The sequence below is a fragment of the Gekko japonicus genome, unplaced genomic scaffold, assembly GCF_001447785.1.
Source record: "Gekko japonicus isolate JY-2015 unplaced genomic scaffold, Gekko_japonicus_V1.1 scaffold307, whole genome shotgun sequence".
In the NCBI taxonomy this organism is placed as follows: domain Eukaryota; kingdom Metazoa; phylum Chordata; class Lepidosauria; order Squamata; family Gekkonidae; genus Gekko; species Gekko japonicus.
Window position 1 is genome coordinate 1,000,329 of NW_015171511.1, and position 14,136 is coordinate 1,014,464.

General features: G+C 43.7%; 1 protein-coding gene across 1 annotated transcript in view; it reads right to left on the reverse strand.

Moving 5' to 3' along the window:
* MAGI1 (membrane associated guanylate kinase, WW and PDZ domain containing 1) overlaps nt 1-14,136 on the reverse strand; it is a 664,522-nt gene that overhangs the window by 163,434 nt on the left and 486,952 nt on the right. Inside the window, exon 3 of the mRNA XM_015419356.1 lies at nt 1,365-1,484. Within this exon, the coding sequence (XP_015274842.1) occupies nt 1,365-1,484 (120 nt within the window). The remainder of the gene's footprint in view (nt 1-1,364; nt 1,485-14,136) is intronic.

Consider the following 14,136-nt stretch of genomic DNA (forward strand, 5'->3'; position numbering starts at 1 on the left):
CTCCGACTCAGGCATAGGACCTCCATCTTCGTCGGATTCAGTTTCAGTCGACTCAGTCTAAGCCAACCAGCCACAGCTTTCAACGCCAGGTCCAGATCTCCCGGACTAGAGTCTGACTGGCCGTCCAACAACAGATAGAGCTAGTTGTCATCCGTATATTGGTGACAGCCCAGTCCATGACTCCAGGCAATCTGGGCAAAGGGGTGCATATAGATGTTAAACAGCATTGGGGAAAGCACCGCTCCTTGGGGAACCCCACAAGTTAGCGAGTGCCTTCTGGACAACCACCCTTTGTCCCTGACCCTGAAGGAAAGAGGAGAGCTACTGCAAGGCAAACCCCTGAATCCTGGTGTCGGCGAGGCGGTGGATCAGTAGTTCTAGGTCGACCGTGTCGAACACCGCCAACAGGTCTAACAACATCAACACTGCTGTACCGCCTTGATCCAGATGCCTCCAGAGATCATCTGTGAGGGCGACCAGGACCGTCTCTGTCTCATGGCCTGATCAGAAACTGGACTGGAAGGGATCTAATGTGGAGGTGTCATCCAAAAAACCTTAGCCCACACCGAGACTTTCAAGCATATCTTTGCAGCCGCCAAGGTTAAAACCTGAGATTTACAGGATAATGGATTCTGCATCACATTTTTCCTTGCTAGGGTTGCCAGGTCTTACCTGGCTGCTGGCGGGGTGTGTGTGTGTGTGTGTGTGTGTGTGTGTGTGTGTGTCTTCTTCCTTGTCAGGTGATCTTTGGTGTGTGCACGATGACATCACCCAGAAATGACATCATCGTGCAGGGCACATTGTGGGCAGGGCCTCTATCATTTGAGGAAAGACCATACAGTTTTTCCTCAAATGATAGAGCATCCTCCCACAATGTACCCTGCACAATTACATCACCTCCAGGTGACATCATCGTGCCAGGCACGTTGGCCTGAATGTGGCACTTTGGGGGCAAGGTCCCCCCGCGGTTCAGATCCGGACTGGCAGATTGGGGGCCCTAAAAGCGGGACAACTTCTGCCCCCCCCCCCGGGGAATGGCAGCCCTATTCCTCGCAGAATCACAGAATGAACACCACTCTGCTTATGTGTTTCAGAAAGTGGCTCCTCCCATCACAATCAAACCTAATCATCATAGTCAACATAAGAAATTTAAGAATGACCCTTTTGACCACTACATTCTTGTAGCTATTTCTGCCCTTTAAGATATATTGCTCCGTGTCCCCATCAAAAGTGTATAAGCAGTGTCCCCATCAAAAATTAGAATGGTGGCACTATGATTCCCTAGGAGCTTTACAAAGCATCTAGAGAAGCCACGCTTTTATCATGTAGTGCTTCAATGAGAGCTCCCACAACTGTGACATTACCTTCATATGTTCCTACTTCAAGAAGAGTCCCACTTTTCTCAAGTTCAAGGAACTCCTGCACAGTTAGAAAGTTATAATCCACACCAGGCACTTCTCCTTCTCGTGGAGGACGGGTCGTGCCTAGAGGAGAAAAGAAAGGAGAACAAACATTAAACGAATGTATAACACAACAGAACTAGCAAGGGGAGGTAAATAGCACATAATCCCACTGACTGAGACAGAAGTCAATACGACTGGGAAGAATTCAACATCCTGTAGCATCTTGGAGGAAAGAAATAATACAGCAAAACGTTGTGATCTGTTGCTGGACATGGAGGCCACTCTTTCATCCCATATCTCCCTCCTCTGAGCAGCTAGAGATGTCTCTCATGTGGAGTCACATCTTCAGTTTCACGGTTTTGCAATGCCTTTTCCATGTTATCCCATAGCTGTTCTATTTCACTATTACAACCTGCCAATTCTCCATGCCAAGGGTCTCTGGAGGATGCACTTAAGAGATGCACACATCCATGCCAAGGGTCTCTGGAGGATGCACTTAAGAGATGCACACATAAACATTTTTTTAAATCAGGAGTTCACAACTTAGTACATGTACTATCTATAATACCTCATCATCGTTTAGTCTACTGGCACAAGGAAACTTGGATTAATTTTAACTTTATTTCATAGCTTTGCTGTCTACCCCCCATACACAAAATGTTTATGAACAACGACCTACATATTTTCCATATTTCTTTTTAGGACAACTTTGAAGCTAAAATTGTATTAATCCTCTCTTTCTCTGCATTAAATCATCACATCTGTTAGAATTCCTGGACTAAATTTCTAAGATGCTGTGATAGATGTATTTGTTTCATCTTAGTGTTCTTAATTTCCTGAGCATGCTGAAATCTAAATTTTGCAAATGGTCTTCACTTTCCTATGTGGGGCGGCCTGCAACACACTTTGAATGAATTAGAAAGTTATAATCCAGGTATAAAGTTCAGCACGTTGCAAGTTGTATTGATCTCAATAGGAGAGCTGTGCACATGCTTTAATGTACTGCCAATGCTTTTAAAAAGTGCTCAGCTTTGAGTGTCTCATACTCGCTCTGCATAAGTATTTGCAAAATTCCCACTGATTGTGTTATTTGTTAGCAGTAATTTTATTTTAAATTATACTCGGCCAGATGGTTAACATTGTCATCTTCTGAAACTTGCTGGTTCTACTTTAGTCTCAGGACAGACACAAAACGGAATCAAGTGGATTTGTTCATGCAAGTCCTTTGCTCACCCCCAAGATGCTCAGAGAACAAAAGGGTTGCCTAGGAAGTTGATGTATTCATTGACACTGAAGGTGACCCCCATGTCTTTTTATTTGGCTTTAGTTGTGATCTAAACACAAATGCATCTTGAAGAAGTTCATGTTACGTTCAAGAAACCGCTGACTTACAATATAAGTGTACAATATGACTTCAGGTATCGTTTCACCCCATTCCGTGAGATGGACAGAGTTGCAAACACCCACAATCCACACTGTTAAATCAGTGCAACGATTACTCTCAGCTTCACCACATCTGAGCAAACATTCCCAACAACAATTGTGAAAGAGAGTAAAGAAAACAAGAGGCAAGGGAATCCCCGCCTCTTCCTTTCTTGTAGTGAAAGGACAGGCTGCTGCCGGGACACACGCCTGACAGATGGCATTTCAAAGAGTTTTTATGAACCATCTGGGGTGTATGCAAGGAGCACAAACCACATTTACTACCAACCCAGTGGGTTATTTAAGAAGAGACACTGAAGAACAGGCAAACCAAATTCAGGCCCTTTCCCTAAAAGCATTACTCTAGAAATGAGGCTTAGGTCGAGATCTTACTGATATGAACACAGAATTAAACTGAGTCAGAAGTCATCACTATTCCAGGAGCTCCGATTTATTTTCTCTTCAGCATAAGTGGTTAAACCTTATCCCCCTTCCCACCCTTTCAGGCATGCACAAACTGAAACAAACAAACAAAAAGGTCAGCCGGCACTCTAATATGGCTAAAACCTTGATTGGCGACAAACAACTGGAAAGCATTATTTTTTTTCCCCTCAAAGAAAACAAAGATTTGGACTTCAAAACATTCTCAAGGAAATGTAGCCTTGCTAAGAGGTCCAACAGACCCTTGTCAAGGATGCTGTTGTAACAGCCCTTTAATTATAGGATTTTTTTAAAAAAAAAAAAACACCAGGATTTCACCGTTCCTGCTCATCAAGCATCGATGAAGAACATTACTGGTGCATTCCATCACAAACCATAAGACAAAATAACAAAAACAACAAAAAAGCACACCCCAAACCATTTCTTGCTAACAACACAGAACATGTTCTGCAGGAAATTTGGCCCTAAGCATGTAGCGGGAATGGCACACACAATCAGATTGAACTCTATGCCCTTTGGGGGCAAATATTTACAAACTGCCAGTTCCACTGGTATCAATGGCTAGTCTTTCAGAAGGACATCTCATCCCCACAATCCACAGTTACAGTCCACAACTGTGATCTTCAGCCTACCCTTCCAACCTATATAAGGGGATCTGTGCCCGCCATGTTTCTATTATAGGACCATCTTAACACGATGCAATACTGTATTCATTTTGTTTTCTATACATTTTAGATAACTTCTCCAAATAAGCTCAAAGCTCACTACAGGAGCACTCATGCATGCCCTTTTGATGTTACAGAAGTAGGGGGAAGCGGCTTTTCTGTAGGTTCATCCTATGATATTTCTATAAAGTTTTCAGGTCTCTTAAGCTGGAGGCGGCAATCGTGTGGCTCTTTACCACCTGTACTTTCACCTCTTATCCTGGGAAAGGCAATGACAGCATAGTAAGAACCTGTGCAATTGGACCTATCTACATGGTGGTGTGCTTTAAATCTCATCATAATGCCGTAGAAGACTGACCCCCTATGCTGCTACAGTAAAGTCTAAAAGGCCGCACAGTTTGTAATGATCTGATATAGTTATTATATTGTTTAATGTAGCCATAAATACTTCAAAATGCTCCTAAATTATACCTCAGCCACAAGGTTCATTTGAAAAAAAAATCAGTGTGCTCTCTTTCATTTTTACTGTGCAAGGCTTCATGTTAAGTTGCTTAATAGATGTTGACACCCTGAGGCTAAATTAATTAGAAACTTGCCTACTGTAATCTTAGAACAACACTTCAAGAAGCCCATATTTAGACACCCCATTTACCTTCATATTAGATCAGCACAATTATCTGATATCGTGCAGCAATTACTGCTTAGAAACATTCTTTGGGAAGTACAGGTTTAGATAGCAATGGATGAAAACAAATAAAAATTCCCTGCATTTTAAAATGTATCAAATATATAAGCTATTCTATGTTACCTGAAGCAGTGGTCTTCATCCAATGAACTGGGACCAGATAATTTAGGAACCACATAACTGACTCTATGAATACATTTTTTAAATCTCTGTTTTCACTGTGAAAGATGGGAGGTGCTTGACTCCTCCAGAACCGCCAATTTCAGGATAGGTGTTTAAAAGATCTGAGGTGGATTGAGGTGACAAGAAAGGAGGTCCTATGACTGATGGACAGATTAAAAACTAACAAATCACCAGGTCCAGATGGCATATATTCAGTTCTAAAAGAACTCAAACGTGAACTTGTGGATCTCCTGACAAAAAATGTGCAATCGATCACTAAAATCTGCCTCCTTTCCCAAGTACTGGAAGGTAGGTAATGTAACATCCATTTTTTTAAAAAGGTTCCTGAGGAGATCCAAGAAACTGCAGGTTAATGTCTAATGTTGATACCAGGTAACTTGGTGGAATCTGTTATTAAAGATAGAATTAGTAGGCACATTGTTGAACAAAAGCTATTGAGGAAGAATCAGCATGGATTCTGTAAGGGAAAATCTTGTCTCACTAACTTTTTAGAGTTCTTTGAAGGGGTGAATGAACATGTGGACAAGGGTAACACAGTAGATGTTGTTTACCTAGACTTCTAGAAAGCTTTTGATAACGTTCCTCATCAAAGGCTAGGCTCGTAAGTATACTCAGCAATTATGGGATAAGAGGACAAGTCCTCTTGTGGATTAAAAATTGGTTAATTAAGAGGAAACAGAGAGTGAGTATAAATGGGCAGTTTTCACAGGGGAAGGTGGTAAACAGTGGGGTACCGCCAGGCTAAGTACTAGATCAGATGCTTTTTAACTTGTTCATTAATGATCTGGAGTTGGGAGTAAGCACCAAATTGGCTAAGTTTACGGATGAAACTAAGTTGTTCAGGGTGGTGGGAACCAGGGAGGACTGTGAGGCACTCCAGAGAGATCTGTCAAGGCTGGGTGAGCATCAGCGTGGCAAATGAGGTTCAATGTGGGCAAGTGCAAAGTAATGCACAAAAATCCAAACTATAAATATATTTTGATAGGGTCTGAACTGGCAGTAGCTGACCAGGAGAGAGCTCTTGAAGTCATGGTAGATACCTCACTGAAGATGTTGACTCAGTGTGTGACTGCAATAAAAATGGCAAATTATATGCTGGGAATTATTGGGAAACAGAAGGAAAACAAATCAGCCAGTACCATAATGCCCCTGAATAAATCTATGGTGCGGCCTCATTTAGATTACTGTGTACAGTTTTAGTCAACACATGTCAAAAAACGATATTATAGCATTGGAAAAGGTGCACAAAATGGCAACTAAAATAATGAAGGGGATGGAACACCTTCTGACACGGCTCAGGTGGGGTGTCACCTGATGCTGCCACCACTCTGGATCTAGGTTCCCTTGAAAAGGCCCAGAGCACCCTACCAAGACCTTCAGACCTCCCTTTAGGCCAAATAACAGGCGTGAGGACCAGGCAGAGTAAAACAAGGAAAAGGTTTATTTTATAGGAGGTCAAACAACAAGGTGCAGAATAATAACAGTAAGTGGGTGAAAAGAAAATAAATCAAATGCACTAACGCGTCTACATTTACTTTCCCTAGCTCACTATCTCAAGTGGCCTTACACTACTCACCCCTCCCTCAGGATGAGGGTTTTTCCCCTGCAGCAGCCTTCCTTCTGGCTCTGCCCTCTGGAAGAAAGAACAGCTCTTCCTGCTGCTCCAGAACTTTTATTCCCAGCCCTCCTCTTTTCCTATTGGTCCATTTTGGCTCCAAAACCTCTCAGGGGCTTCTGGGAGTTGTAGGCCCAGCCCCACCTACTGCTAGCCAGGCCCTCTGGGCCTAGTAGGCCTCTGGTGGCACAGCCCAGATCATGACACCTTCCCTATAAAGAAAGGTTAAACAGGATCGAATGGTGACATGATCGAAGTTTACAAAATTACGCATGGGATAGAGAAAGTAAAGAAAGAAGTACTTTTCTCCCTTTCTCACAATGCAAGAACTTGTGGGCACTCAAGGAAATTAATGAGCAGTGAGCTTAGAACAGATAAAAGAAAGTACGTCTTCACCCAAAGAGTAATTAACTTGTGGAATTCACTGCTGCAAGAAGTGGTGGTGGCTACAAGCATATCAACAACTTCAAGAGGGGATTGGATAAACATTTGGGGCAGAGGTCCATAATAATTAGCCACAATGATCATAGTGTTGATGGAACACTATGTCTGGGGCAGTGATGCTCTGTATTCTTGGTGCTTAGGGGGCAAAAGCGGGAGGGCTTCTAGAGTTCTGGCCCTACTGGTGGACCTTCTGATGGCACCTGGGTTTTGGCCACTGTGTGACACAGAGTTTTGGACTGGATGGACCAGTTCAGTGTAGTGGTTAAGAGCAGTGGAATCTAATCTGGAGAACTGGGTTTGATTCCCTACTCCTCCACATGCAGCCAGCTGGGTGACCTTGGATCAGTCACAGTTCTCTCAGAGCTGTTCTCTCAAGAACAGAGCTTTCAGAGCTTTCTCGGCCCCACCTAGCTCACAGGGGATCTGTTGTGGGGAGAGGAAGGGAAGGAGATTGTAAGCTGCTCTGAGACTCCAAGTGAAGGATGGGGTATAAATCCTCTTCTTCTTCTTCCTCCTCCTCCAACATGGCTTCTCTTATGTTCTTATGTTGCTTCACAACATGGGAATAGCCATTTTTTTGTCTTATATTATAGCCCAAGTAAAGACTGGCAGCTGCCAAACAGGGCAAAAAGGCTCCCACAATACTCAGATGCTTCTAGCACCACTTTTAAGTGTCCAAGTCCTTCCTGCTGCCTCCTGAACTTGATGGAAGCAGGCCCGTAGCCAGGATTTTTATGTCGGGGGGCATTTAAATTTCTTAGGGGACACTGGCTCATCAAATTAAAGGTAATTTAATTAAAGAGAGTGGGGTGCAGGAATCCCGTGCTGTGCTGATCTCTGCTCCCACTGTGAGCATCTAGTTTGCCTCCCCCCGCAGAGGACCATGACTGGAGCTGCCCCTCCTGGGAAGAGAAGGCCATGATGCCCTGGGCTGGATAGGAAGTCATGGGGCCTTGCCAGTAAGTCGGGGGGGGGGGGCTAGCCCCGAGATGCCCCATTGTAGCTATGGGCCTGGATGGGAGTAATTTCATCTTTCCCTGTCTCCTATGAGAAATACAGAAGAGTGTGTTCTTATAGTAGGGAGGGAGTTCTAGTATTTTGGGAGAGGGAGAAAAAGTTATCTTTGTAAATTCTCTCCACACCACGCATAATTTTATATACCTCTATCATGTCCCCTTTAGTTGTCTCTTTTCTGAGCTGTAAGGTCCCAGACTCTTCAAACTTACCTCATAGCTAAAGTGCTCCAACCTCTAATCATCTTGGTTATCCTCCTCTGTACTTTTCCCAGCTCTGCAATGATCCTTTTTGAGATACAGTGACCAGCACTGTACACAGTAGTCCAAACGAGGCCGCACCATAGATCTACACAGGGGATTACAATATTGGGCTTTTATGTTCGATCCCTTTTCTAATAACCTGTAACACAGAGTTTGCCTTTTTCACCACTACAGCACACTGAGTTGATACTTTCATTGAGCTATCCACTACGACCCCAAGATCTTTTCCACTCTCAGTCTCAGCAAGTTCAGACCCCAGAAGCCTATACTTGAAGCTGGCACAGAGCAAAGATCTGTTCAACACCTACTCTATAAACCAAACCAGAATAAACCAGGTAAATTTGACACAGGTAAACAGAGAACAATATGTATGAGCAAAGCATGCAACTCTTGGAGTTATTAGGCAAATTATAACTTCATTGCTAATTACACAAGGGAGAAAATGATAAAACTATAATTAGGAATAGGGAATGAAAGCAAATTATATTCTACACACAGGAGTAAGGATGGACATGGAATAGATGCAAGTTTGGACTTTAAAAAGTAACACAATCTGGGGGGAAATGTGCATCAAACATATACTACAAATGAGCATTATCTTTTCACACTCATACATACATCATATATATCCTAATAATTTTCCTCTAGAAGTCCCACAGTCATCTGTTTTGTATTTTCTATCCATTTATTTTTTGATCTTAATATCAGCAATCTCCTCCTTTTGGGTCATTCTAGTACATGAATTTGCCAATTGGACTTCAGTGACCCAACTGAAATTTAACGGAAAATAGCTTCAATTTTTTATTGGTTAAGAACGCACTTGAAGCCTACAGGTCTAATTCCATCTTTACTTGCTGCCACTCCATACCCCGATTGGTCCTCTAAAATATTAGCCAAACTCGGTTCAATTGGGCTTCATCCTGCAAGTCTGTTGGAGCTAGGACTGACTAAAGCTAAATCTATGGTAACCCAACACCTAATAGATATAGAGGCTCAGACAGAAGAAGCGCTCTTACCCTCAAGATATGAAGTCTTAAAATCCTGGACAGGTTTTGCTCCCGCTCCATATCTTTCTAACATCACATACGACGGCTATAGATAGGCTTTCTCCAGAGCACGTTTTGATGCCCTACCCTCTAATCTGTTACGAGGAAGGTTTTTGCGTTGGCCTATCTCCCAAAGATGCTGCCCATGTACAAATTTTGATATAGAGTCGGTATCACATATTCTGTTACATTGTAATTTTTATGCTAGGGAGTTCTGTTACATTGTAATTTTTATGCTAGGGAGAGACAGCTGTTAATTTTCCCATTGTTGTCCAAATTTAAACCCTTGGATGTCCAGTTAAAATTTGCGGAATTGAGGATTTTAATTTTTTTGCTGGAAGACCGGAAAGAGAGGATATCTTTAGCGGTGGCAAAATTTTGCTTCCTGGTCCTTAAAAAGAGGAAGCTTGTACCTTAGATAGCAAGTTGATGACAAATTAGCATTATGTTGTATAGTTTTAATGATATACTGTATTCGTTTTAATGTTCTTTTATATATCCATCTGAATTTTATGTATTTATAGTGTATCTTACATTATTATTCCTCTAGGTAATGTTTTATATTGGCTGGTCGTTTGACCGTATAAATAAACTTGAACTTGTATTTTCTATATGGATAATACAAAGCTACAACACCTCTTTAGCTCCTGATAAATGTCAAAATATACCTTCTAAGTAAATATGTAATTTTTAAATAAAATCTGGACATATCTTTTTGTGATTACTTACATGCAGTGACTCCATTCCATTGTTCCAACCAAACCTATTTATTACATTTTTGCTATCCTCTTCTTCCCTGCATCGACAGTCTGCCCTCACATCATCAGGTAGTAGGGCTGCCAGTCCCCAGATGGGAGTGGGGGATCCCCCAATTTCACAGGCTCCTGCCTCCCACTGGCAAGCTCACCGGAAGGGGGAAGCCCTGCCCCCAACAGCCACAATCCTGTGCGATGTCCCCGATGTGATGATGCCACACTGAAGTGTTATTACCCCGGGGTGTCGCATGGTCATACTCTGGCTTTGGGGTGAAACACTATGGTTTGAGCCCAATTTTACCATAGAGCTTGCCCAAAACCCAGAGTGTTGCCATGCGACATCCCCAGTGTGATGATGTCATCTCCGTGTGATGTCATCACGTCAGGGATGTCACGCATAGCAATATCACCCTGCCCCCCCACCCAGAAAGCTCCCTCCCACCCCCCGCTGGCATGAGGTAAGGACACTATCAGGTAGATTCAGGTGGGTAGCCACGTTGGTCTGAAGCCACAGAACAGAGTTCTAGTCCAGTGGCTCCTTTAAGACCAACAAAGTTTAATAGCGGGTATAAGCTTTCATGTACATGCACATGAAAGCTGATACCCAGAATTAAACTTTGTTGGTCTTAAAGGTGCCACTGGACTCAGGCTTTGTCCTACCAGCAGGTAGATTAGACTGGGAGAGAATGACTAGTACAATGTCACCCACAGTGAGCCAGTTTGGTGTAGTGGTTAGGAGCGCAGACTCTAATCTGGGAGAACCGGGTTTTATTCCCCATGCCTCCATATGCATCTGCTGGTGTGACCTTGGGTCAGTTACAAGTTCTTTCGAAGCTGTTCTCTCTCAAGGGCAGTTCTCCAGAGAGCTCTCTCAGCCCCACCTACCTCACAGGGTGTCTGTTGTGGGGAGAGGAAGGGAAAGAGATTGTAAACCGCTCTGAGACTCCTTTGGGTAGTGAATGGCAGGATATAAATCCAATCTCTTCTTCTTCTCTTCTTTTTATAGCAGAATGGGGATGTTGAACTCAGGTCCAATACTAGTCCAGTAATCTAGCCTTACTGATTCCTTCTCCCCAGGTTCTTCATTTCACAATTTTAAACTGAAAATGAAGTAACATTCTTGCTGTCTTGGAAACCTTCTGCAACTCAGGGCATCCATATCATTTAAAGGTCACCCTTTTCTCCCATGTCATCAGATAATTTGGAAAGTCTGCTTGGCTCTTTCTTTATCTGTCACCTAAATCATAGTTAAATGGTAGGCAAGGAGAGCTCTGCAGTTCTGCTGACGGCAACAAGAGAATAGAACAGACAGAGACAACCTGCTCCATCTCTGGAAAAGGCAACCTGATTAGTGGCCAGACATGAACATGAACTAATCATCCATGACACATTATTAGAAATATCATCCCAGTAAATTGCAACAAAAATCCCGAAAAAATAAAGTAAATGGCAATACCGCAGCACAGAACACCATCAATAGTCGACAGTGCACCTATCATCCCAATAACAATTTGTTAAATGATTGAGAGGAAAGCAGTGAGTCAGCCACCTGTTACCTTTAGCAACAGCCACAAAGAAGTAAGAGAGCTCAGTATCTAATAGGCAACCCTTCATACACAAGAGAAGGGGGGGGGGAATGGAAGCTCAGCCACTTACAGCACCTTTTATGCTTTTATTCCAGGCAAATACATTATGGTTCCATTATTATTCAGGCCAATATCAGACATTTGGACAGCTTAAGTCAAGCAGATTCCTCAAAATGAGGGTACTTTCATTATACAAATCACAGGCATGGGAAACTGCCCTGAGACAATGGAACAATGTGAGCCTGGGGATGGGAGTGTATAAATATGTTGTCTCTTGCATGATCCGCTTCCTAACAGTTCTCTTGCTTTCCTCCCTTTGTCCTCCTGCTCCAATTCTATTAGCCATTAGGATTGTGCATTGGGGCAGGGGGTAAATTTTGGATCCTGAAGGGGGGGTTCCACCAATAAAGTGACCTGAAATTTTTGGGTATCCTTATATCAGCTCAAGGTTTCTTTTCTTTTCCTTTTTTTTTTTAATTTCCAGACTTTGGGTCCATTGCTTTCCACGGAGAAATCAGGAATCTTCCCAGAGGTCTGCAATGGAAGTCTCTCTTTTTTTGGCAAATGGCATTAAATTTGCAGGAAACCAATAACATCCTCTACCCCAAAGCCCACTGCATTTTCAGGCAGTTGGACAAAGGGGCCCAATTTCCCTGTGTTCTCAACAAGGTGCTCCCAGCCATCCTGGTTTCCATCGCTTACTATGGGGGGAAATGCCATGCTTCCTTCAAGGCAACAGCAGAGAACCCCCCCAAAAAACAGCAACCCTGATTAGAACAGCACTCCTTGACCGATTCAGTAGGGCTGCCAGGCCTTCTGCTATAACAAGAGGCCACCCTGCCAGTAACCCTCTTTGTCCATGGCTGCTTGAAGTGGCAGCGGGATAATTTTTTGAGTCAGCAGCACCACTTCTGGGGGAAACCACTGGGTACCTCTAGAAATCACCAGACACTCTAGTTTCACCATAGAGTTTTGCCTACGGCCATACCACCCTAAACACGCCTGATCTTGTCTGATCTCAGAAGCTAAGCAGGGTCAGGCCTGGTTACCATAGAGTTTCTGGCAATCGCTAAAGCTACCCAACCTCATTTTCCAGGTTTTCCCTGGAAACAACGTCATGGCACAGACAATGACATGACCTCCCTCCTGTCCCTGTCCCTTGAAGCTGTTGCCAGTCACCAAGCATGGCCAAGCAACCATATAGTTCACAAAGCCTTGGAGACTGAGTTGCCAAGTTCCAGGTGGGGCCTGGAGTTTTCTTGGGATTACAGCTGATTCTCCAGGCGACAGAAATCAGTTCCTCTAGAGTAAACGGCAATTCTGGGACTCGGTATACTATAGATTCTAGATTAAGTTTCTCCTCAGGTCCTGCCCCCAAATCTCCAGGAATGTCCCAGGCCAGAGTTGGCAACACTTACTTGGGGAAGTCTGAAAGAATAAAGGACCCTTGCCTAGGCCAGAGCCAGCCGCTTTCCTGAATTCTTCTGGCCTCACTGGAGCTTTTGAGGGGTGGGAGGTGACTGTGCCTGCTTGCTGCTGTTTCTCCTGTTGTGCTAAGATATCACAGGAGTCACTTAAGGACTGAGTTGACGTTCCTGGTTTTGTGACTGTTACTGGTTATTTGTTTAGTTGTTGTTAGCATTTTTTTTCTTTTAATTTTTTGTTTTGTTTTGTTTTCCATTCGAATACTGGGGGATAGGAGTTGTGCATGTGTGGGTGAAATTCTGGTTCTGTATTTAGTAGAACTTGGATGTCACTTCATGTTTTGGAACTCTCTATTTTTGAACTTCCTAGAGCATCATTGTTAAGTCGTGCGCTTAACAAAGAGTTGGAGAGTGATTTCAGCAAGAATGCGGTTTATTCTTCAGCTCAGTTACTTCTCCGTTACGGTACAACAATCGCCAGCCAGAACCCATCAAAGTATTTACACTGGCTTGTCGATATTTAAACACTCCCGGCTAATGTAGCCACACCCCCTGTACAGATAACAATCTATGAGGTTGAAGATACAATACCCAATCACAAGCGGTCCCGCTTTGCATCGTGATTGGTAGACACTCTCTGGGCTAGGACTCCTATTGGTTACATTAGGATCCTAGCCCAGGCTGAAGCTTAACATTAAGTTTCAATGAGGCGATTCGCATGTCAGTATTTACATTCAAGTCAATACATAACAAATCCCTCCCCCCTAAGCAAAAACACTATGTACACTCATAATCGCTTAGATAGGTGGGCACTCTTCGTATCCTCTGAGACCTCCGCGGCAGAGGAGGTTCAGGGCACTTCTGAATTGGAGGCACTCTGCTTGACTCACTCTTGAGTGGGTCAGGTACGCTTCCATCCCTTGCAATGGGTCCAAGAGTAGGGGTCTGCCCTTCCTCAGGGACAGTACTGGGCTCGGCAGTACTCACCTCCGGCAGAGGTATGGGATGGTCCTCGGGGTCGGAAAACTCCATTGGCAGTGAGGTGGGGCGGCCAGTCGCCCACCGCTGCCTTAACTGGTCAGTGTGTCGCCTCCACTTGCGCTCGTCCGCAAGCTGGACAGCGTACATTCGGGAACCCACTACCTCGGTAACCGTGGCTGGAAGCCACGAATGTCCCCCTGCATAGTTCT